General features: G+C 39.0%; 1 protein-coding gene across 2 annotated transcripts in view; it reads right to left on the bottom strand.

The window, feature by feature from the left end:
• The window catches only part of LOC114248759 (cGMP-specific 3',5'-cyclic phosphodiesterase), an 82,389-nt gene that overhangs the window by 17,058 nt on the left and 39,106 nt on the right, over positions 1-26,225 (bottom strand). For both annotated transcript variants that reach the window (XM_089738776.1, XM_089738777.1), the window contains exons 2-4: positions 16,974-17,612; positions 2,662-2,775; positions 1,102-1,219 (exon numbers count right to left, since the gene is read on the bottom strand). In XM_089738776.1, coding sequence (XP_089594902.1) covers positions 1,102-1,219; positions 2,662-2,775; positions 16,974-17,552 — 811 coding nt within the window. In that variant the 5' untranslated portion in view covers positions 17,553-17,612. The remainder of the gene's footprint in view (positions 1-1,101; positions 1,220-2,661; positions 2,776-16,973; positions 17,613-26,225) is intronic.

Genomic DNA, 26,225 nt, shown 5'->3' with positions numbered 1-26,225 from the left:
GAAGACAATGTGCTGTCAAGTACACGCTACATGAAGATATACGTGACCCTATTGTGTGGACCACCCGCTGGCCTAGGATTTTAGCCGTGCTGTTTTTGTGTCTGTCAAAGTGGTATTGTGCTTCGTAAACTAATATTAAACATTGTGCCTGTTATTAATATAAGAGGGCTGAAAATTATTCTTTAGGCTATCTCTTTCAATCGCCGGATCTCGTTTGAGGCCGGGAGAACGAAAGGGACAGCGCTTTTCTTAGTTAATACTACGTACGTAAAGCCTTACGACTACGTTGACGTGTATTGAGATTATTTTTGCGATATCATTGTCGATTAAAATATCGTTTTTATAAAAAAAAAGCTTTTGCCCGCGACTTCGTCCGCGTGGAATAATTTGGCATAACGCAAAATTTTCCCCCCAACTTCATTTATGTAGAAAGTGATAATATTTTTGAATTATAGAATGTTAGGGAGCTATTTAAGGTACCAAAATCACGCTTTTTAACCAACTTCAAAAGAGGAAGTTGTCAATTCCACCACAACTTATTATCTATGTATGTTCACCTTCTCGAGAATGCTTGAACCGATTCTGATTATTCTTTTTTCAAAGCTCTCAAAAGGGAAATAAAACCCGATTTTGAAACATTCTTTAGTGTTGCTTCACTTGTATTGGTCTTAGCGTGATGTTATATAGCCTATAGCCTTCCTCGATAAATGGGCTGTCCAACACTGAAAGAATTTCAATTTCAATTTCAAATCGGACCAGTAGTTCCTGAGATTAGTGCGTTCAAACAAACAAACAAACTCTTCAGCTTTATAATATTATTATAGATAACGTATATTGATTGTTGTTGCTTCGTGGTAGCCACAAGCAGGACGGTGGTGCCCACATGGTACCGTTACACGGATAAGGCGGGGCGGGCCCAGCCAAGCAGTTTTATGTTATTACATTGAACCGCCGCGGCGTCGGTATTGTGGTTTATTTGTAAGTTATTTACTTGAGTTAAGTTGACGCCGCGACTGAATCAGACGTGAAATCACATTTCATTTTTTAAATGTAAATCTAAATTTCCCTTTCCTTGTATGTTCAAGATGCTGGTCTCTCTACCTGTATCTCGTGTGACATCGAAGAGTTTCGCCTGTAGGTACCGGTTTGGAGGCACGCCCTTCGCTAGGAATAGACTTCCTCTGTCTGCTGACGTCAGCAAACACACATTTACTAGGATCTGAAAGAACAAAAGCACATTTGAATGTGTGGGTTGAGATGGTGATTATGTGTGTGACTAATGTGATTAATAACGTGTGCTCCAAGTGTGCGTGTAGCGGGTAGGGGTTGTGAGGGGTTCCTCTGATGATCTCGAATCATTCAGATCATCGACAGGGCGTCGCCTTTGTTTTATTTCATTAATAAACTTTCATATAATAGACTTTGTAAAGAATACAATAATACGTTATTTTTACCTATGCTGATAGCCTTGAGAGGCTATTTCAGCTTCACCCTAACGTTTGTAGGTGAGCTCACGGGGCTCAACCGGAGAGTTGCTAACACTGACCCTAGCAAGAGCAGTGCTTCGCAGAATCTACCACCGGATCGGAAACGCGACCCACTGAGAAGATCCGGCGAGAAACTCAGTGGGCTGTGTCTGTGGGTTAATTCGCTCGTCGAGCCCTTCGTCGCTAGTGACGGGTTCGACGAGGACGGTGACCGGTGCTTGTGGTTCCTAAAAGCACCGTTAATGGATCAAAAAATGATCTAATTAAAGTTCAGATCGTGGGCTCGTCCAGCCATGCATGCAATAGGTACGAAAATGCGAGAAACTTCTCAGGAGTTCCACTAACAACAGCAACAACAACTGCACAAAGATTAAACCTAATTGAATAAACAACACTCCAAAGAACAGATCACCTCTAACTTAGTGAAGATTTTTTAAATAACCAAATGGTAAAAAATAGTCTATTAAAAATATAATCAGTCTGTGTGAGCGAGGCCTGAGAATTTTTTTAGTAAAGTCAGTGATATTTGTGTCGAGAATAATTATTTCACTCGAGGAGTACCAACGAGTAAACAGAATGAAACTCAGCTATAAGACTACACTTCAGAAGTCTTGTGAGCGCGTGGGTCGTAGGGACGATTCGGGGGCTTAAGGGCATTTACTACTTGTTGAGTTTCCTTGATAATCCTACGTTATTCAAAGTATTACGCAAACAAAAAGCCCTCGGAAGCCCCGAGGAGCTTCGAAAGCTTAAAAGTAATACCGAATCATTTTAATTGGGAAAGTATCTTGAAACAAAGTGAACATGAAAGTTTCGAAAAGTCTGGTATTTTGAGTGACGTTTGATCTGTAAAAGGTATCAGAACTGTGTAGGCAGCTCCATTTATAAGTATAAATACATTTGACAGTATTGAACGAGAATTGAACTTGCACCATTTGACAGTATTGACCACTGAGTTACCGTTGTGGTCAGACGATAAAAAACTTTATTTGTGGAAATTGGCCGACACAACAAGGCTTTAAGGGTTGAACGCATTACTGCTTCACGGCAGAAATAGGCAGGATGGTGATACCTACCCGTGCGGACTCACAAGAGGTCCTACCACGCGTACCAGTAAAAAGTTGGTACCGCGCTCCTGCCCACTACTGTCAAGCGATTAAATAAGACGTCTTACCTTGTGACACAAGACATCTATATCCAGTTCGTTGGCGACGTCCTTGATGAGGTCCATGAATAGATCCGCCTCATCCAGCTGCCTCTGCGCCGAGCTGCTCGGCGACCGCGACCTCTAAGTATAAAACCGTAAATTAACACATAACAATATCCCAAAGTATTTGCTGACTCATGACGCCAGCAAGGTACTAAGTGGTTCTCAGAGTCTATGAACACTTTGAAAGGGAGGTTCAGGTAACAACTATACTTCACGTAGAACTGGGCCGCGTGACTGCTTCATGATGATCCAGGAATTAAATAAAAGATACGAGTATGTGCCCAAGGCTTCCTTCAACCGCAGTGCATTTTTAATTTTTTATTTATAGCCCTTGTATGCAGACGAGCTTACGGCCCACCTAATGGTGAGTGGTTAACGTCGCCTTTGGACTTTAGAAATGTTAGCGGCAGAGCCAGGCCGCTGCTTACCATTAAGCACTCTCCACAAGCCTCGTTTGAAGAAGGACTTTCATATCAAACGGGCCTGGTACTACTATTCATACTTTGTTTTACCCAATTACTACCCACACCTCCTAGACTAGACGAAGGTGGCAGAGCCGGTTTTGAGTTGGTGCAGATAGGATGGCCGATATTTTGAGGTCCCCTAATGAGGGCTTAATCGGTTACCGCTTAACACAGGATGGGATGTCACCGTGTGACCGTGTGGTCGTACCGGTGGTACCCTTCATGCATCATGCTTCAGTAATTCAAGCATATATTACGTGTATTATTATTTTGGTAAAATGGCAGCTAGTGGTGGACCACGTCGATACCACGAGCGTCTCATTTGTTACGCCGGTAAGAATAACAACTTCTGTCATCAAATAGCAAAAAAGAATATCAAAAGAACTAGTAATATCGAGAACGCTCGAGATGTGTAACGCCATCTATTATCAAATATCGTAAACACATATCGAAACGACTGGTCCTACCGGGAATGTTCTCGATAATTTTAGACTTGTCGGGTCGACTATAAAAGCGTTGCAGAGATGACATGAAGCCAGTTAGTAATCGGTTCTATTCGAAGCGAAGCAGCGAACGGATCTCCTGAAGCGAAGCGGAAAAAGTGTTTATTAGAGTTTTAATTTTTACTTCGGTGAGAAGTTTATTTACACCGAGACCCAGCGCGTTCCGTTAGTATTGGTGGACCACATTTCGAATGTACGACCGTCCGATAATACCACCTATAGTACCACCGCCGCGCCGAGTCAAAACAATTTTATTTAAGTGTTTAATTAAAAGTAGAAGCAGAGAAGTTTCCTAGTTGCAAGTTTTCCCGCAAAGTAATTATCACTCGAGCGTCGTAAACTTTTATACAAATCCGTATTCTGTTTGTGCATTCAATATTTGCAGCTAAATTTGTAAACGACTTTTTAGCCTATATACTCAGACCTTAGAACTCATATCTCAAGGTGGGTGGCGGCATTTGTGTTGTAGATGATGAGGAGATGATAGTATGATGATGTCTATGAGCTGCAGTAACAACTTAAGGCCAGGTGGGCTATGAGCCCATCCACTCATCTAAGCAATAAAAAAAAAGTGTCCTGTTTGGCGGGTGGGTCCGCCGTCGTACTGTACCATTGAGACCTGGTCCACGTGTCTGGAGGTGGCATTCCTGTTCTAGTAGTTTCGTTACCAGACAGGCGTCGTGGTGGGAGCACATGATTTGATACTGTTTAATGAGCACCGGGAACATATAATACCAGGTAAGAACAGTTACGAAATGCAAACCCCAAAAGCTGTCTTTAATAGAGATACTGATTCCAATCGGAAATCGAACCTGGACTACGATGTACAAAACAAATCTACGGAAAACTAGTATATTCATCATCTACGCTTTTCATTATTATTACAAGATTCAGTAGGGAGAAATATAATTTACAAAGAGCGTCCCAGGACACGGCGGAGACCTTCTGACGAAAAAATGAGGACTCGAGTTTTTGTCGCTACAATTCAATTTAACCTTTCGAATCTTAATTGGAGTAGGGGGCTTTAAGAAAAGAGTGTATTTATTACTTTAATTAAAATTAACGGCTTTTTGTGAAATCATTTATAATTTTCTTTCTTTTTCTTGTCTCTGACTTTAAATACAACTACGCATGAACTGGATGTAGCCGGAAGCTTTGGTTGCTAATCAATCGATCCAATTATAATAGTTTGTCTATACTTCTATACTAATATTATAAAGAGGAAAGGTTTGTTTGTTTGTTTGTATTGATAGAATAGGCTCCGAAACTACTGAACCGAATTGAAAATTTTTTTCACTGTTTGGAAGCTACACTATTTCCAAGTGACAAATCTTTTTTGAAAAAAATTAGGGGTCCTTACTAAAACTCCAATAATGTAACCCAAGGTGTAAAAAATTTACCTAAAATATTCTTTACATCGCGTGCCCTGCGAAAACTATTGATGATACAATAAAATAATGTACTACGACTTTGTAGAACACATTATTATTTAATTTTTTGTTAGACCCGAGCGGAGCCGGAGCGAGCCGCTGGTTTTTAAATAATAACAATGCTGTTGTAACAAACAGCGTATCACTTCGTACACAACACGTATAACTTCAAACTAATTATCAATGAAAACTTTAAAAAAGTTAAAGAATTTCACTGGAACCTTCAAGAAATCTTTACTTCAGAAAATATTAAACAAAGATGACTTTATACATACGGGAAAAGAATAGCGTTGCGTATCGTCTGCAAAATGTAGTATTATTGATCGAAGGCAAAATGTGAGATCAAGCCTGCTCCGCCGCTTACCGTATGAACACATACATACATACACACGTGCGTACACATATACATATGTATGAACATAAAAATATTCATACTTCGACTCCGTAACGCCTAAATTAGTTTCAGCCCAGATTGAATTCCTTTTCCGAGGAATTTCGCTCGAGCGGTACGTGAGTGGGATAATCGAGCAGCCCTCATTGTGGGGCGCTGATTTATATGCATTATTATTTCCATCATTTAAATTAAATACGATTTTATTATCAGCGCCGATGGGAACCGAGCCTACGGTCCGCCTGTTACTAAGCGGTTACTAGAGATCAAGGACATCGCGACATATGAATATGAATGTAGACGGCCACCTAAAAACGACACGACGATTGCTTCGCGTCAGAAATATGCAAAACAGTGTTACCAAACCACAACATAATAATAAGTAGAATCTATTTAATCCCTTTACGTCCTAAAGGTAGAAACTGGAGCTTGAAAAGTCTGTCACAGAACCTTGGGATGTTGTAATTATAAATTAAAAGCGAACGTGAGCTTTCTATTCAAGTAGAAGGGGGCGGAGCGCGTTAGGGGATGTTGCACGGAAGTTAAATTATGAAAAGCATTTAAGGAATTATTCAACTAATTTAGTGACGTAATTTGCTTGGGCAAAAAATTAGCGCGAACTTTGTCCTCACAGCATTACTTTTTTTTATTGCTTAGATGGATGGACGAGCTAACAGCCCACCTGGTGTTGAGTGGTTACTGGAGCCCATAGACATCTACAACGTAAATGCGCCACCCACCTCGGGATATAAGTTCTAAGATCTCAGTATAGTTACAACGGCTGCCCCACCCTTCGAACCGAAACACATTACTGCTTCACGGCGGAAATAGGCGGGGTGGTGGTACCTACCCGTGTGGACTCCCAAGAGGTCCTACCACCAGTGACCTACCATTACGTACAAAATTGAACATAGCACGCGCTGCGGATGAATTTCTTGCAAGTTGATTTTTATGTGTACTTCGGTGTAGTCTATAAACTAAATTCAGGTTCCATCAACCTTAGGTTTGTATAACTTTCTATATAAATATAAACAAACCTGCGATAAGTAATCGGATAGAGCGGGTTGACTATCATTGGTCGTTCGAATATTTACGAGCTGTTTGTACTGATTGCTTCCCAGCGGAACTTCATGTTGCAGCCCATTGAGCGACTAAAGCCTCGCAACTTTTTTTTTCTTCTTCCCTACCTATGCTGATAGCCTCAACGGCGGATCCAGGGGGGGGTCATGGGGTCATGACCCCCCCCTGAGCTGGTTCCAGGACTTAGAGGAACCACTAATTGAACCTAATGATTTTATTTATATACATATTTTGTCACTATACAGATTTTATGTAACTACATACCTTCAATATTTAATTAATTTAATATAATATAATAACTTTGTATGATGGGAAGCGTTTGGGAACGAGCGCATCGAAAATTTGACTATGTGACCCCCTCCTGGCGCCAAAGCTGGATCCGCCCTTGGATAGCCTTGAGAGGTTATTTCAGCTTCGCCCTAACATGTAGGTGAGCTCACGGGGCTCAAACCGGAGTGTTGCTAACACTGGCCCTAGCAAGAGCAGTGCTTCGCAGAATCTACCACCGGATCGGAAACGCGACCCACTGAGAAGATCCGGCGAGAAACTCAGTGGGCTGTGTCTGTCTGTGTGTAGTTTCATCGATGCTGTCCGTCTTTTACATTATGTTATTGCGTAATCAAAATTTACTGTAAGAAAACAATACTAGAAGTTAACCTACAAAAAATTTACAATAATTTATACATAAATAAATCGTTTGGCGGAAATCTCAGTGCGATACGAGGTGACGGCTCGTGACGCGAAGTATACTGCGAAGCACGGCTCTTGCTAGGGTTAGTGTTAGCAACACCTCTGATTTGAGCCCCGAGAGCTCCCCCACACGCTAGGGTGAAGCTGAAATGACCTCAAGTCTATCAGCATAGGTAGGAAAAAAAATGAATCTATGATATGTTAAATATGATTCTGTTGCATTGTATAAATGTAGTGTAAATTATTTGATTTGATATTCAGTATGCAATCGGTTGCTGGAAAATGCATTCTGGGTTCTAATTGAAAGTGACGACGACCCGCCCTGTATTTTACGGTTCAACGTATTACAGACAATAATCTACAGTCGCGCAACACGCAAGCAACTGACATCAATGGCAGACAGTCTCGAGCCGGCGACCAGAAATCGCGAACCTTAACCACTAAGCCACGAGATGGTAATCAAATTGATAACAAAGCTAATCTGGTAGTCACAATACTCGAGAGTTGTAACGCGATCGTTGTATCCAATGCGGGACACGCGACGAGAGCCATCAATTTTATATTCACTACCCTTTCGTCTCCCACACCTCGGTCGCACGTATCCACCCCCTAACCTACAACACCCACTGCATACGTCACAGGCACAGCGTATGACGGCTACAGATGAATTGAAATGTAATGAGATCGCAGCCTCGAAAACCTCTCCAAAAATTTAAAAATGTTATTGTAATCTATATATTAATACGTCAAGCAAAAACTTTGTACCCCTTTTTACGAAAATTGTGCAGACGGAGGAATATGAAATTTCCCACACTTATAAAGAATATAGAGAAGGAGTGCATAATGTTAATATTTTTTTAAATTATGCATAAAAAATACATTAAATCAATAAAAAAATACATTACACACACTATTTGTATTTGACACACACACACGCATGCAAACTATTTGTTTAATGTCATACTTTTCTTAATGCTTATAGTCTGTGGTCAAATTGAGAATAGATTAAATATGGACTTTTTGGCGGGAACACGAGGAGTGAAGTTGTGTGATTTGTTTTATTTTGTCTATTTAGTGTTTCTTCAGGTTTAAATGTGTAATAATGGTGGTTTATTAACTGTTTAATATCTGTGAAAGTGCACAAATGTGAGAAAATGAAACAAAGCTGCTGGACGTAACTTCTCGGTATCCTCCAAAAAGTCCACTGAAAAAATCTCAGTAAATGACCACCATTTTACTGCGATTATATTTCATCCCATATCATCTCATTTCATTAAATTTCATCCCAGTTGATTAATGTCTCAAATTAATCATCTTCATTTCATTTCACTCCATATTATCATTTTTCATAAAATGAAGAAAATAAAGTAAAATAAGACATGACTTAAAGGTCTTAGTTACCAGGTCATAAAATCTCTTAAAAAAAAAAAGATTAAATATGGACTTTTTGGCGGGAACGCGAGGAGTGAAGTTGTGTGATTTGTTTTATTTTGTCTATTTAGTGTTTCTTCAGGTTTAAATGTGTAATAATGGTGGTTTATTAACTGTTTAATATCTGTGAAAGTGCACAAATGTGAGAAAATGAAACAAAGCTGCTGGACGTAACTTCTCGGTATCCTCCAAAAAGTCCACTGAAAAAATCTCAGTAAATGACCACCATTTTACTGCGATTATATTTCATCCCATATCATCTCATTTCATTAAATTTCATCCCAGTTGATTAATGTCTCAAATTAATCATCTTCATTTCATTTCACTCCATATTATCATTTTTCATAAAATTAAGAAAATAAAGTAAAATAAGACATGACTTAAAGGTCTTAGTTACCAGGTCATAAAATCTCTTAAAAAAAAAAAGATTAAATATTGTTTGTCTTTATAAATATTTGTCTATAGATAGTCTTGGCGAAATCTGTGACTATAGAAGTATAATAAATAGTCTTTGATAATAGAACCTTAATAATGTTCAAATTTATAATTTCAATTAATTTTAGCGAACTTCGACTACTACGGGTCCACTAGTAATAATACTTTTGTCATTAAAACATTTAATGGTTAAATCTGGACCAGTATTTTTGGGGCTTGTGATACCAATAGGTGATACGAGAGATTTTATCTCGTCTAAGCTTTAGGAATCAAAATATGTCCTAATATGATTTGCCTATTAACCACAAATATGAATTTTAAAAATTGTACATACCATTTATATATATATGCATACTTTCTGCATTGCCCACCTGATGGTGAGTGGTAAGGGGACTTTGTCGCTTAAACCTAGTCAATCTTTATCGAAAACATTTTGAATCTTCGTTCACAGCGGGAGAAATCATAGCCGTCGGGAGCATCATGACCAGGCTTTAATCCGAGGCGGATAGTACAAGGCAAAAATGAGTCATTGAAGTGTTATGTGTGTATGGATGAACTATGGATGCACGAACTACAGTTTTCTTCTTCTTCTTCCAGTGACTCTTCAATCCTGAAGGTTGGCCGTTAGCTTCCTGTATTCATTTCTGTCAGCAGCCAGCCGGAACAGCTGTTCGACGGAGGCAAGTCCGGTCCACTCCCGGATATTCCGGAGCCATGACTTTTTTCTTCGCCCAGCTTCTCTTTCCGTCCACTTTGCCCATCATTATCAACTGTGCAGCATGTATCGATCGTTCCTGAGCACGTGGCCGAGATATTCTATCTTGCGCTTTTTGATAGAAGGCAACATTTTCCGGGACATATGAACGCGCTGAAGCACGGTTTCGTTCCTGACCCTCTGCGTCCAACTAATGCGTAACATTCGACGGTACATTTTTACATTCAATTTATGACTTCTGTACTAAGTATTATGTTGTGTCAACAATTTCATAATAGGAACAATAACTTTGCAATTTGTTAACACATAGGTCGCCGCGTCCCCATCACGCCCGTTCTACAAATTACCTCACATTATTATTTCTTTGGCATACATTTTGCCATTTTGGCACATCGTTATCTACTTTTTTTCCTTTTCCATAACATTGCCTCACTTACAGCACTGAGGGTTACACAGTCATATACTCATCCCACTCGTCTAGTTTGACGTGAATAATCTATCACTGGTCATTACACCTCCTCTTTCAATCAACTCTGTTACCAATTACTTGTAATATCCCGTTGCAAAATCCCAAAAATGTCAATGAATCGCAAAATGCTAGGAAAAGTATTTCCTCATGATAATGTGTATTGTGGTTGCCTTTCTTTGTGTTGTTGTACCAACGAGTGTTCGCTGGAGAGCGTTGAAATAAGTGCCCATCGTACTCATAGTCTCAAACCCGCACCCGCATAAACAATTTTATTTCAAAAGTTATTCATATAAATTTTAGGTGTTTAGTTATTAAATATTACTCGATACTAACTATAGAAAAATTAAAGAAAGATTCTCAAGAAGAAGGGAAAATAATGTCGACTCTCCAATCTTTACCTCTGTTATTAATATATTTTATTTAATATCAGATATAGCAGGGCTTGTGAGATTGCTGTAGACTTAGAACCGGCTTTTTGAATTTTAAATAAAAATACAATCTAAACATTTTTAGAAATAAATCTACAGAAAAACTTTTTTTTACACTTAGTGAATTATTATTTATAATAATTTTTGGAGAACTCGAGAAGCTTTCAAATCGGTTAATTGTTTCAAAAACTCCTAAAATTATTATCATTCGTGAAGAGGTGAAGGAAGAGCTTTTCACAACTATGCTTTATGAGATTGTCGTCTTTATTTAAAAAAAAAACGATTAAATTTTAAATATTAAGCCGGTATAAAGCCAAAGATATGCAAAAGTTGTGGTGGTATGGATATGGTAATATTTATTTATTACATGTAATATTTAAAAAAATAGCGAAAACAATAACCAAAGAAGTTTCCACCATCAAAATCATATATAAGTAGAAAGTGAACAAAGGAAAAAAGGGAAATTTAGAAATTTCAGTTTACCCAAAAAACAAAAAAAACCCAAAAGCCACACAATAAGCACATATATGCATCAATTTACAATTTAAAACTTAATAATACTCATCGGACTTATGTGCTCGCTTGCCTCGGAAAGCAATAAGAAAAGTAAAATACTCGAATTTTCACAAAATTTCTTTACTCCATTACTTATATATATACTTTGCACCTTATACGTATGTACTTGCACGCACTTATTATGCGCTGCGGAATTTTTAACTAAAGCAATGTAAGCTATATAGCTACTCCTCTGTCCACTTCACGGCCCGTAACCTTAATTTCGAAAGGTGTTCGTTGCGCAGAGATGAAGCCGCTGAGTTGCTCAACCTTGTCGCGGTCCCAATACGGCGATATTTACTGGTGGTAGGACCTCTTCTGAGTCCGCACGGGTAAGTACCACCGCCCTGCCTATATCTGCCGTGAAGCAGTAATGCGTTTCGGTTTGAAGGGTGGGGCAACTGTTGTAACTATACTGAGACCTTAGAACTTATATCTCAAGGTGGGTCGCGCATTTACGTCGTAGATGTCTATGCAATGCTCCGAGCAAAGCTGCGAAGGCTTCTGTACCGACAGCAATCCCTCTATCCGAAAAAGGCACCAGCGCTTAAAAATCTTAATAGTGTCCACTACAGTTTCGGAAAGAGCAAAATATCTAAGAGGAATGTAAACAACACGCAAAAATAGTGCCGCATTTCTTTTTTTCATCGGATGTACAGAAACACCCGAATGAATAGTGTGTTAACTTACCAACATACCCAGTACTGGAGTAATTTGAAGAAGCTGGATTTGAGGAAACTAGCGGACGATAGTCAATACGGGTTACAGCCGATAACGAAACATCAATAACTATTTGTGACCGGGCTGCGCCGGATACAACGCGACGTGGTACTGTGTCGACGTACATATGTGGTTAGGTTTGCTTATGTAGACAGGCAGCGAGGGGTTACAGTTAAAAGTAAATACTTTTTCCATTTATTTCTCGAACAATGGTATCGCAAATAAGGGCCAGCTCCAGGGCCTAACAAACAAACAGCCTTAATCTCCTATTTTGTTAGATCGTAAATGAGCTCACGACCCACCTAAAGGTATGCGGTAGCCGAATTCCATGGATACCATTTCGTCGTCAAGCTAGGTCTGCCTCGTGTCGTTTGGAACGGTTCAAGTAAATCATAAGTGTCGATATGGTGATAGCTATCACAGAACACAAAATATTTGACAGACGTCTGAATCTCGAATACGATATGTTTATGATAAGCTGGCATACCATACATACAAGTTCCGAACAATAACGTAATAAATAAAATAAATAAAATAAATAAAAAAACCTAAAAATTTCACGCGCTCGCTGGCAAATCTTTTCTTCGTCGTAATTCTCAAACTGTTTTTTGTACCGCATGTTCCATGGGGAGTGCTCTGAGGAATTGTTCGAGATGATACCAACGTCTCGTTTTTACCATCGCACCGCCCGCCACCGGAGTAGAGTTCATCCATACTACCTGGAGCCACTGCGGTCATCCACAGTGCGTTTCCAGAGATCTTTTTTGCCACGTACCATCCGGCTATGGAATGAGCTCCCCTCCACGGTGTTTCCCGAGCGCTATGACATGTCCTTCTTCAAACTAGGCTTGTGGAGAGTATTAAGCGGTAGGCAGCGGCTTGGCTCTGCCCCTGGCATTGCTGAAGTCCATGGGCGACGGTAACCACTCACCATCAGGTGGGCCGTATGCTCGTCCGCCTACAAGGGCAATAAAAAAAATAAATAAAAAAAAAAACTGGGCGACGGATCAATTGAAGCCTTCACATTTCATCATCAGTGCGTCAAGAACGTCAACTACCACAGTTCTCGCAGCTCTCTCAGTTAAAAATAAGCCATCAAATGTCGTACCATAGCAAGCCATCATCGCAGCCTCAACAGGACCATCGCAACCGATTCTGCGCACTTCCTGGCCCTTCGGCACGCATCTTCACTGCCTCATTACGCCGCTGTGTATTACACGGACTACTCACAGTATTGACGCATTCAGCATTTAAGCTCAATCTCGGCTCACCGCAGACTTCGAGCAGCACTGGCACATGCAAGCTAATCTTAGCACGGACAACGCTAACTGGCACGATCTCCGGTCTCGGAAGGGAGTAATGTGGCGATAGCCATCATAGAACATAAGATATTTGACAGATGCCTGAATCTTGCTAATGACAATTTCAAGATAAGCTACCATGTATAAAAGTTCCGAGCAACAACACTTGGACCGTCGCGTCGGTCTACCAAGCAATATCACCCGCTCGGTGGAAAGTCTTCCCTTTGTCGTTACCCCCAGATCGACGTTTGGAATAGTTAATACATTTTTTATGACTGCGGACAATCAAGGGGTTTTCAGAATGAAAGCGTATTGTCAATTGATATACCTCTGCACACCATAGTCGCGACGCCGTGAAGATACGGGCGTGGCGTCAGGTAACAAGCACTCGAGTGATGTCCATGTACATGGATGATAAATAGTTTTATCCGTATCCGTAACAGGCGATATCACAGTGATAACGAAGTCCACTTCAACGAGATTATTATAAAAGCCTCTCCACAAAATATGTTAACATCGGCAGACTGTAAAAGTCCACATTCTCTATTTTATTTCAGGATTAAAAAAAAGCACGTTGTTTATTCCGGCAGTTACTCACTGATGCCGTTGGTATTCAAGTTACGATAGGGGCTGGATGGTATCCTTGATGTCATGTCCATTAGCCCCAGTAACCACGGAATTCCAGGATAGCCACAAGATTGTTTGTCTCTCTATGATATAAAACCATTCATTGGGTAAATTAATACCTAGTCAAGTCATAAGTATTGTCACACAGTAAAAACTTTTCTTTTAGAATGCTGGCCACAAAAAAGTTTATTGAATTCGAATTTCGAATTGTTCATGAAAATAAAAATGTATACTTTTAGAATTTTACTCATTAATTAAATATGGAGCGGACGCTTAAAGAAGACCGTGTTGCAGTTATTGCGTTGCATCGTTGCGGTTACGCGCCAATTCAAATTTTTAACATACTGAAAAATTTGAATATAACCAAAAGATTCGTTTATCGTACCATCAAATGATACAATGAAGACTCTAGTGTAGATGACAGGTCAAGAAGTGGTCGCCCTCGGTCTGTTAGGACTCCAGCAGTGATAAAAGCTGTGAAGGCGCGAATTCAAAGAAATCCCAAACGTAAGCAGAAACTGTTGGCCCTTCAGATGGGGTTAAGCAGAACCACGGTGAAAAGGGTGTTAAATGAAGACTTAGGGCTTCGGGCATATCGAAGAAAAACAGGACATCGTTTGAATGCTCGTCTAATGGACCCGAGACTGAAGAGATGCCGCGCTTTGTTGAAGCGGTACGCGGGAAAAAAATATCGGGAAATTCTTTTTTCTGATGAAAATTTTTTTACCGTAGAAGAGAGCTACAACAAACAAAATGATAAGGTGTACGCACACAGTAGTGAAGAAGCGAGCAACCGTATTCCGCGTGTCCAACGGGGTCATTTTCCATCCTCGCTCATGGTATGGTTGGGAATTTCTTATTGGGGCTTAACAGAGGTACATTTTTGTGAGAAAGGTGTAAAAACGAATGCAGTTGTGTATCAAAATACAGTTCTGGCGAACCTTGTGGAACCTGTTTCTCATACCATGTTCAATAACAGGCACTGGGTATTCCAACAAGATTCGGCGCCAGCTCATAGAGCGAAGAGCACACAAGACTGGCTGGCGGCGCGTGAAATCGACTTCATCCGGCACGAAGACTGGCCCTCCTCCAGTCCAGATTTGAATCCGTTAGATTATAAGATATGGCAACACTTGGAGGAAAAGGCGTGCTCAAAGCCTCATCCCAATTTGGAGTCACTCAAGACATCCTTGATTAAGGCAGCCGCCGATATTGACATGGACCTCGTTCGTGCTGCGATAGACGACTGGCCGCGCAGATTGAAGGCCTGTATTCAAAATCACGGAGGTCATTTTGAATAAACTTTAGTGTCATAAGAATCTATGTTTTGTTAAGTTCATTTTGGTATATGAATGGTTATATAATGAATAAACTTGTTTCAATTATTTTACATTAAACATGTGACAGAATTTATGACCTGACTATGTATTTCAGAAGAGTATTAACCTCCGCATACGCATGGCGAATGATATGCGTCTTAACAAATTACTGAGTAACACAAACGTTTTGTAAATTTACAAAGTGCGAGTGTATACGCCGCGCCGGTCTGGGTCGAGTGATGTCAATCATTTTATTGTCGGCCGTGTTATCGGGGAGGGAAACAATTATAGTATTATGTTACGAACGGAAACAACCCTTATTGGATGTGCTGATAGGACGTAAGCACGTGTTTAGAAACATACGGTGGGCAATTTAGTGTTTCGGAAATTTAATGTTTATGTATTGAGGCAGAATACGAGTAAGTTACCTATTTTTGCTACTGAAAAGCGACTGGCGAAATGATTTTCTGTGACTATGGCGACCTATTTCTTTTTGGGTAAGGAATCGAATTTTCTACGAAATGCTCGTGCGAGAAAGCGTGGGCCACACGTGGGCCACACGTGGGACTCACTTCTAAAGGGGCCATACGGAAATTTTGGATGGATTATGATCACACATACACAATCTCAAGTTATTAGAAGCCTCAATTTATTTATCTAGTTTCTATGTTGTAGCCGCCATCACCTGAACAGAGTTCGACCTTAATGCGCGGAAAATATTATTATTGTTACACAGGTACTGTATATGAGTCGGTGGCAATCTGTGCATTTGAACAAAAAAAAATTATTGATATGTCAATACAGATTGATTTGAATATAATCGTCTCTTTCAAAGAATACGGTTCAAAACCTGCATTAAATAAAGGCTAATACTTAACTTGTTATTTATCTAAGATGTCGTTCAGAAGAGTTTTGTGACTGCCAATGGAATACAAAGTCAATAATTCGTTTTTCTGATTTACCAATAATTGTCCAAAAGTCACATTGCCGGCTTTGATAATAGTCGACTCATATAAGGAATTTTCGAAAACCGGATTTATTTAAGGGCTCTTATCAGGTTAACTGTGTTTTTAATAAAACTAGTGGTCCCGCAGTAGTCGAAATTCGACTATAAAATTAATTGAAATTTTAAGCTTGAACATTATTATGGTAATATTCTCGAAGACTATTTATTATACTTCTATAATCACAGATTTCGCCAAGACCACACTATAGACAAAAAATATTAAAGATAAACAATATTAACCTATTTTCAATTTGACCACAGTTTTTGACAAACAAAAGTTGGACAATAAACAGAGTATAATGTATATACATATGTGTGTGTGTCAAATACATGGCAGTGTGTGTAATGTTTTCTTTATTAATTTAATGTATCTTTTATGCATTATTTAAAAAATATATTAGGATTGTGCACTTCTTCTCTGTATTCTCTATAAGTGTGGAAAATTTCATACTTCTCCGTCCGCGCAATTTTCGTAAAAAGGGATACAAAGTTTTTGCTTCACGTATTAATATATAGATGCCGATACACATAAATGTCTCTGTGACTAATAGCAGTCCATCTAGTTTTGGTCATTCTATTTAGAATAACTTAATCTTCCAAAACGATTCGCAAAAATATAAAAGTAGCCTTGACAATGAACCGCACTAAATTAACATCGACAGCGTCGTCCCATTATTGTTCTTAGCACGTTCACACAACATTTACCACTCACCTTAACGGGAGACGACGACAGCCATAGTTGGAACAGGTCTGAGGTGACCGAAGTACTCCTCGCCTCGTGGTGAGGCCTCGGAGAGAGAGGAGCGCTGGATGTCACACTGTGTATCCTGTTCACCTCATCAGCACTCGCGCATTCCTTTAAATACCTCTCCAATAATTTAGGTTTACCCTCTAAAAACTTTTTTAGTTCCTGAACGTCCTCGTCGCTGCACTCGGGAGATATCCTATCTATCACTTCCTTGTTTTGATCACTAGATTGTTCACTTTTATGCACCGATTGGGCTTCATATAGTTTTCTTTCCGATTCGGGACTTAAGCCATAATATTCCTCGCACTGTACGTCACAACTCTTTTGTTCGGTTACTTCTATAGTCGGGTTTTCAGTATGCATTGGCTCTTTGATGTCTTCGGGCAGTTCGTAGACAAGCCTCATGAGCTCCAGTGATCTTTTCTGCCCCGTTTCTTTACCGGTTTGTGAGCTCTCGTTTATTTCCTGCGCAATATTTGCGCATTCGTCAGTTTTTTTGTCATCTGGTTTTTTTACAACGTCTATCGGTTCCTCTGAAGTCATGGTGGTCGGTTTCTCTTCACGGCCGATGTCCTTTAGTACTCCACATTGCTTCAGGTTCGTCTGAAACAAATTGTACAGATATGGTTAAAAATCTAAAAGTTAGTATTTGCTCAGCGCAAACGTGAACAAATATGAAATATAACACCTAAGGACCGGAGCGAGTTTGATTTGTTTGCATGTGGAATTGTACTACTGCTTGTTGTATACCGCACAAGAAAAGTCAAATTACTCGTTAGAACATGCATCTTGATAAAATTCTATAGAATAAGATCTTAAGAGAATTTGTTCATATAATAAATACATACACTACATATTATATTGATTCATTATAATTATAATACATTTATTACATGCATACATTCATATAATTTTTACATAATGTCTGGTCGGCACAATGTCTGGTTTACATAATGAACGGCCGTCTGGTGTAGTGGTAAGTGACATGGTCACTACATATGGGGGTCGCGGGTTCGAATCCCGCCAAGGGAAGATATTTGTATGGTAAATATAAATGTCTTTTCCAGGGTTATGGATGTATATTAAAAAATATATGTATATGTATAATAAAAAATCTTACATTTATTTCCGTTATCTGGTACCTGTAACACAAGTTCTTTACGAACTTATCACGGGATCAGTTAATGTGGCGTGATTGTTAGTAAATATTTATTATTATTTATTTAATGTGTATATATATTTTAATATATTATGTCATATTGTACTGTAATTCTATTAAATTAAGAGCATAGTTCAAAACGAAAGCTGACACGTAACAAATTAAATGTTAACAAAAGAAAAAGTCATCTGTAGCATTTAAAAAGCGCCACAGATAAAGGTCCAAATCAGCTAACCGTCCGGAGGCCGGCGCTAGTCCGCCAAAAAGTTATTCAGAAGGTTGCCTTATGCCGCAGTTTATTTGGTACTGCCGGTATAGGGTGATCATGCAATGTGAGTTCACAGGATAATTTTGATAAATTATTTAGTGTGCAAAAATAATTATAAATAGCGGCCCGCTCCGGCTCCGCTCGGGTCTTTAACAAAAATTTCAAAGATATTGGACGCTGTTTTATTTTCTATACTAATACTAATATACTAATCTATATCTATACTAATATTATAAAGAGGAAAGATTTGTTTGTTTGTTTGTTTCGAATAGGCTCCGAAACTACTGGACCGATTTGAAAAATTCTTTTTCCATTAGAAGCCGACATTGTCCCTGATGAACATAGGCTACTTTTTTTTTTTTTTTTTTAATTTTTTTTTTTTGGTTTCATGTGTGTTTTAATGTTTCCGAAGCGAAGCGAGGGCGGGTCGCTAGTTTTAAATAAAATTACACTTATAGCGGCATAACTATAATAGTTAGACATATTATTATGCTGTCGCGACACTTTTTGTAAATAATAATGTGTTCTACAAAGTCAAAGTACATTATTTTATTCTATCATCAATAGTTTTCGCAGGGCACGCGATGTAAAGAATATTTTAGGTAATTTTTTTACACCTTGGTTACATTAGAGTTGGAGTTTTAGTAAGGATCCCTGAATTTTCAAAAAAATTTACTGCCTATGTCACTCGGGAATAGTGTAGTTTCCAAACAGTGAAAGAATTTTTCAAATGGTTCAGTAGTTTCGGAGCCTATTCAGTACAAACAAACAAACAAATCTTTCCTCTTTCTAATATAGATAGATAATGTAGATAGTATAGATTGTCTAAGAAAAAGTACTACAGACGTAAAAAAGGTGGCGGATGAAATGTTTGAACAAGTGAAAGACACTGTAAAGAACAGATGCCCGAGCAAATACTTTATCGATAGCAACTTTATAATCTTCTTGTGAGAAATCATCAGCCCTACCTGCACTACCACCACCTACCACCAATCTGTCGCTTTCGAGGCGTGACGAGGTTTAATTTCGATTAGTAAAATTATGTGTGTTTTTCTCTTTTTATACAGTTCAGCATCTTTCATCTGATTAAGTTAATATCTTGAATATTTCATATTTTACTTGCATTAAAAGCTTCTGAAATAGCAGCTTCAGTATTCCAACAACAGTATAAAATAAAGCGCGAGTCTTTACAAAAAATGGGTGTATTTTATATATATATATATATGTAGGTACATAGTGTCGCTAATCCAACTAGTTTAACAAGTTATTTACCAGTCTTGTTAGACGATATAGATACGATTAAATGAAGTAAAGAGATTTGTGGTTCAAAGTCGTGCTCATTTTATTTATTTTGGGGAATAAGAGATACGCAACAGTTTTGTGGTAACAAAATACCAATATTTATCACATATATTTATCAAACTAACTTAATAGTCGGTTAAATTTGTTGGAAACTTAAGTTTGATTTGATATTTGACTGATCATTTTTGTTAGTGCTTCTTAGCTTCTTCACTATAAACCGGCGATAGTGGTCAAACTGTAGATGGTGGTCAATCAATGCATGAAGTCGGTGCCGGTAATTGTGTTAGCATTTAGTGTGAAATAAATGTACATGTTAGCTGTAATGTTCTGTGCTGATGTATAACATGTTGGTACCCAATAAATAAAATCTTCTATATATAAAAAAATGAATTGCTGTTCGTTAGTCTCGCTAAAACTCGAGAACGGCTGGACCGATTTGGTCTTGAATTATTTGTGGAAGTCCATAGAAGGTTTAAAAGGTAAATAATTATGAAAATGCTCTAAATTAAATAAAAATAACAATTTTGTTTTTCCTTTGATGCGTCCCCCGTCGGACAGATTCCTTTGGTTTGTTTTAAGTTTATTTTATACAAAGTTTAAGTCATTTATTTATCAATAAGGCACTAAGAAGTCTACCGGGTCAGCTAGTAAATAAATAAAAGTAAACTTCTGTTCATTTCTTCTAAATTTCAAACAATAATCATGGTTACACTGGTGCCACTACACACAAACGCCCCAGTTTCTTTCGGGTGCTCTGTCGCCTATCGCTTACCGAATAACCGTTATCTTCACAACCGAGCGACCGGCCTGTACAATCAATTTACCCTTGTTATACCGGACCTGTATAATAAAGTACATGGTTTAAGAATGTGTAGGCTTCGTAAAATGATCAAAATATACTGTACTTCTTAGTGGAGTTCTTTGTTTCTATCATAGATGAACAGGCGAGCCCGTGCGCCATCTGATGTTGATTGATGAGGAGCGGTAGCACAGAGACCCGATATCGTTAACGCCACAGACTAACTAGAAAGATGAGGTCAAAGTCTCACTTGGAGTTCCCAGGGCAGAGCTTTGGCAAACAGTTCCTACGTCTGTATTTAAATTTAGGCAATTATTAAACTATTTCTCTTTGATATTTATTTGATAACTAGACATGCAGCTAGATTCTGCGGTTTCATGGTCGCGCAAATAAGACTGGACTTGTCACACTGCCTACAATGTCATGGCTACAATGCTCGGCAGTGAGGAGTCCTAACAGGTAATGCTTGAATTCTGTGAGTCCACGTACTCGCAAAAGAAGGCGTCGTCATGAGAGAGCTCTTCTTCCGCCGTTGGAGGCGGGCGTTCGTCCATTCCCAGCCACTGTAAAAAGGCAGCCTCTCCCGGTGAAGGTCACGAAAGCCGCCTATCTAGCGGCTAGCACCAGGAAGATGGGACGGCGTGGAGGTGGCTAGGGTCCACGGTGCCCTCCGTGTGTAATATCGGACTTTGATCAGAGATTCAACTAATGCACTATTAGCGTATTAATTCCAGTGTAGTGCTAGGATCAGAACACTCGCGAACCCTCCATAAGCTGGAGCGGTAGCGCAGTTCGTGGACTGTTTCTATAATAATAAGGGCTACGGCATACGACATGACGCCGTCAGTCATACAGGTCATGTGTGGTAACTTCATCGTTAGTGTTTTGAGCCCTGCTCGTGTCTTATGCTGAGAGCATAAAGAAAAACTTGTAACTTCTAGGTTTTTTTTTTAAATTTATTTCTTAGATGGGTAGACGAGCTCACAGCCCACCTGGTGTTAAGTGGTTCTGGAGCCCATAGACATCCACAACGTAAATACGCCACCCACCTTGAGATACAAGTTCTAAGGTCTCAAGTATAGTTACAACGGCTGCCCCACCTTTCAAACCGAAACGCATTACTGCTTCACGACAGAAATAGGCAAGGTGATGGTACCTACCCGCGCGGACTCACAAGAGGTCCTACTATCAGTAATTACGCAAATTATAATTTTGCGGATTTAATTTTTATTGCACGATATTATTCCTTCACCGTAGAAGTCAATCGTGAACATTTGTTGAGTACGTATTTCATTAGAAAAATTGGTACCCGCCTGCGGGATTCGAACACCGGTGCATCGCTTCAACACGAATGCACCGGACGTCTTATCCGTTAGGCCACGACGACTTCAATGTTAAGTAAATGTTTAATTAATTTGTGGATAGTAATAATGATTCATTGTAATTACAAAAAAAAAAGCTGGTGTCCATTCTAATTTAGTGATATTAAAGTGTCATCAGTGGATCGGGGAGCGCGAATGCCCTTAATGAATGCTAAACGAGTCGCCGGTACTGGAGGACCATTACTACAGAACTCTTAGGACTATTTATTCATGAAAAAGATCTCATAGTGTCTGTAATATGCTATCAAGTTCTCAGACTAGGGGCACATAAAAATCAAGAAGACGCCGTACAATGTCATCATCATCATTCTTTCCTATTATCCTCTGCTGGGGTGTACGGATCGCATCAAATCCTTCCATTTACATCGGTCTTGGGCAGTCTGTTCTAGCTCCTCCTACGTCAGTCCCAAGACGCTCAGCTCCTGCTCCACCGAGCGATTCTGGGGCGGCCTCTCTTCCTTTTGCCAGACGTTTCCCAGGTCAGTGCTCTCTTTGATAGGTGGGTATCGGGCTTTCTCAAAATGTGACCAATCCAATGCCACTTCCGCGTAAGGATCTCTTTCTCCATTGGTGTCTGCTTAGTGATCCTCCACAGCTCAATGCAATTGTGGTTTTTTAGCTGATTCATTTATTTAATTTTTATAGACGAGTAGAGCGAATTCATGGCGCGCCTAGCGATAACCAGTTATTGGAGCCAGCGAAACAGTATATCGAAGTCTCGAAGCGGCAGAACTCACTTTGTTGGTCCTACGGGTTAGTTTAGCCGTTGGACATCATACAGGCATATTTGCTCATCTACGCTACTAATAAATTATTTTATAATGTTACCACTGGAGCAGTAGTCATCTTTGTCCACTTGTCAACATAGATGACAGAAAAATAATTTGTAAGTATGAGGACGGGAGCATACGAATCGACGCATTGCTAAAATGCAGCGTTTTTAACCGACTTCAAAAAAGGTGACTTCTCAATTCGCATGTATGTTTTTTTATGTTTTTACCTCATAACTTTTGACTGGGTGAATCGATTTTGATGATTATTTTTTTATTAGAAAGCTGACGCTTCCCGTGTTGTCCCATTTCAATTGAGTGCAGTTCTGATAATGGTATCCATGAGAAAACCATATAAGTCTTAAATTAGCATTAAGTACGTGCGCGACAAATAGATGAATAACTCAACAAATCAAAATCGCGCCAACCGATTTCGATGATTATTGTTTTTAGAAGTGTATATTAATTTGTTTTGGAATATCTTTTTTTTTCTACTTGAAGTCGGTTTTTGTTAAAGCATGTCTATTTACAATTATTTATTTGTAATTCGCGCCATTATATGCAACTGTCGCGAGACACACGGACATTTTTCTGTTGAGCACTCGAAGTACTTTCGCTGTTAATGTCACGACTGTGACGTATAGTTAGAAGTGATCAGTCGTTTGAATACCTTAATCCCGTCCTTATACGACTAACGGTCTTAAAGGAGACTAAAATTGTTATGATTATCTCTGTATCTGATCACGTAGTCACCGTGCAGCAGTTAACTACGAGACGTTGAAGCGACATCGTGCGTACAATGGTAGGGGTTCTGAAAAGCGCTCACTTCCATGACTACAAATTATTCCGTTATTTCCTTCGGAATGTAACTTTGATGCGACATAGTTCAAAGAAAATGGATACAATTTGCAAAGCAATTTGCAGTTTCGTCGGAATCATGTAAATTTGACGAATTTAATGTTACGTTGCGGAGTTCTCATTAACCAAGGAAGGTTCTGGAATAACTTTAGTCCTACTATGTATAAATCATTTAGTGTAAGTGTATCGAGAATTATTTTCGACTTTTATTCCAATGTTACGAGCAGCTTACATTCGACGCGGCCGCCGCCGTAGGTGCCGGTTGATGCCGCGGCCTGGCCTACCAGTCGCGAACCACTCCTCCACTCCAGTCTGGACCGCGGGATGGTCATTATGCTGACATAGCTGAGTTTTCGAGCTTATTCCTCTAATACTGCGGTATTTAAGATCTTAATATCAGGTTTTTTTTAGTGCATTACTGCTTCATGGCAGAAATAGGTGGGGTGGTGGTACCTACGCGTGTGGGCTCACAAGAGGTTCTAACACCAGTAAAACCTACAATAGAGGGCGCGCGAGTTTATTTCATTAATATACGTGTGTCAGTTGGTCCAGCCGTGGCGACAACGAAGCGATTAAGCACACGGTTGAGCTAAATAAGCTACATAGCCTAGTTCGCGGAACTTCGCCGATATGGAGAACCCGATATGTAGTAAGTGGAGTGATCAATTTGCCCGACAAAGTAGTGAGACGCGCCATGAATCCTTGAGCAGGAGCGGGCCACTGCCAAACAGATTGAGCTTAAAATATTCACGTCTGCCATCGATCGTGTATTGTCCGCTTACACTACACACGGCTGTGGAGTTCGGACAATCAATCAGACGGCCTTACATTTTACGATTATCATTAAATATTATTATTATTTATGTAAAATCGTTATGTAATCATGTCTAGCTATTTTCTAAATTCAAAGTATAGGAAATGAGGGAGTGTCTTCCTCTGAGCGGCTGTTATTGCTCTGTAGATCAACGGGCCTTCATCAGGTTGTTCGGAGATTGTATTTACGCAGTTTATCTTATATTTTTAGAGGAAGTGCTTCGCGAAGGGGATTGCGTATTCATCTTTCTTGGTTATAATACCGTTTATGAATTTTAATGAATAAATGAACATTCAGATGCGACTAATGATTTTCGAAATCATGTGTGATTCTCAAATACCGCATCATGCTGTTTTACTTATTTTAGTCGAAGCTCGGTCTCGTGAGCCAAATCTTGTTTGTTTGTATGATTTATCCACTTTTCCCGATCGGGAAATAGAACATATGTAGCTAATAATGGCGGGAATATCATGGTTTCAAAATTAGGTGAAGTTTGTAAAGAAGACTAGTTTTGTTGGCCAGCGTGCTAATAATATTTAGATAGCAGTGTGTCAGTGCGTAATACTATAGTGGGCAATAAAGCAATTGTGGCGAGCGGGTCGTTGCGTAATCCAACCAGGAGCTAATAGGGAAAGTGATACCAGCGACCGCTACGTACTGTCATACAACTTCTCACACGATCAAATGAAAATATTGATTTGGAGAAAATTTACAAACTTTGCGATTAAGATGTTGATTAATTAATTGTTTAAACGTTAGACAGTAATTTTCTAATATTATCTAATGTTTTTAAGGTCACATGCAAACGAAAAATAATAAATTTGCGATTATACCGTTTAAATTTGACGCCAGAAAACGAATGACGTTATAAAAATATATTCATTCATCTCATGCTCTATGAACAGAAACCGAAACTATTCGATTGTACAAAGTTGTTAAAGTCAGGTGTACTATTCAATGTATTGATTTTTTTATTATAGCTAGTGGTTCCCCAGTAGTCGAAATTCGACTACATTTAATTGAAATTCTAAGTTTGAACAATAATATAGTTCTATTGTCAAACACTGTTCTACTTCTATAATATAATCACATATTTCGCCAAAACTACACTATAGATGAATAATATTAATCTTTCTTTTTAAGGGATTTTATGACCTGGTAACTGAGACCTTTAAGTCAAATCTTATTTTAATTTATATTATTATTTTTAATTTTTTTTAATTTTAAACTTACCGATGCTCTCAGCCACGCACTCTCACTTAAGTGGAGATGGGCCGGACACATCTCACGATACCCAGGCAAAAGATGGACCATTGAAGCCACACGATGGAAAGGACCAATGGGGAAAAGGAATGTTGGTCGACAATTAAGACGATGGGCTGATGACATAACACACGTCGCAGGAAACGACTGGATAAAATCAGGCAAGGACAAGGAGTCATAGAAAAGGATGGAGGAGGCCTTTACCCAAATAGGGGTCCAAATCTCATAAATAGTACTAATATTAAATAATTAATTAATTATATGTATGTAACCTTTTAATTTTAAACTACAACTTACTAACAATCATTGTGTTATAAATCGAGAGTGAGAATTGAATTAAATGGCTTTATTATTATTATTATTATAGATAAATATATATTTTGAAACACAGGATGTTCAGTTCACACGCAGTGCTTCCATAGTCCGCTTAAGACGTTAAGAGATTGTGAAAGGTGACAATCACGTTATGTCATCTATAGGCTCTGATAATAATGTGTCGTCTACTCGTCCAAAATATATATAATCCTTATTTGGCTTTCTGTAGGGTAGGTCGCAAGGAGGCGTAAATCTTTACTTTGTTAGAATACCGTCCAATAATACA

This window comes from Bombyx mandarina, chromosome 26 (genome assembly GCF_030267445.1).
Source record: "Bombyx mandarina strain Sakado chromosome 26, ASM3026744v2".
In the NCBI taxonomy this organism is placed as follows: Eukaryota; Metazoa; Arthropoda; class Insecta; order Lepidoptera; family Bombycidae; genus Bombyx; species Bombyx mandarina.
This window is presented reverse-complemented; position numbering and strand designations above follow the sequence as displayed.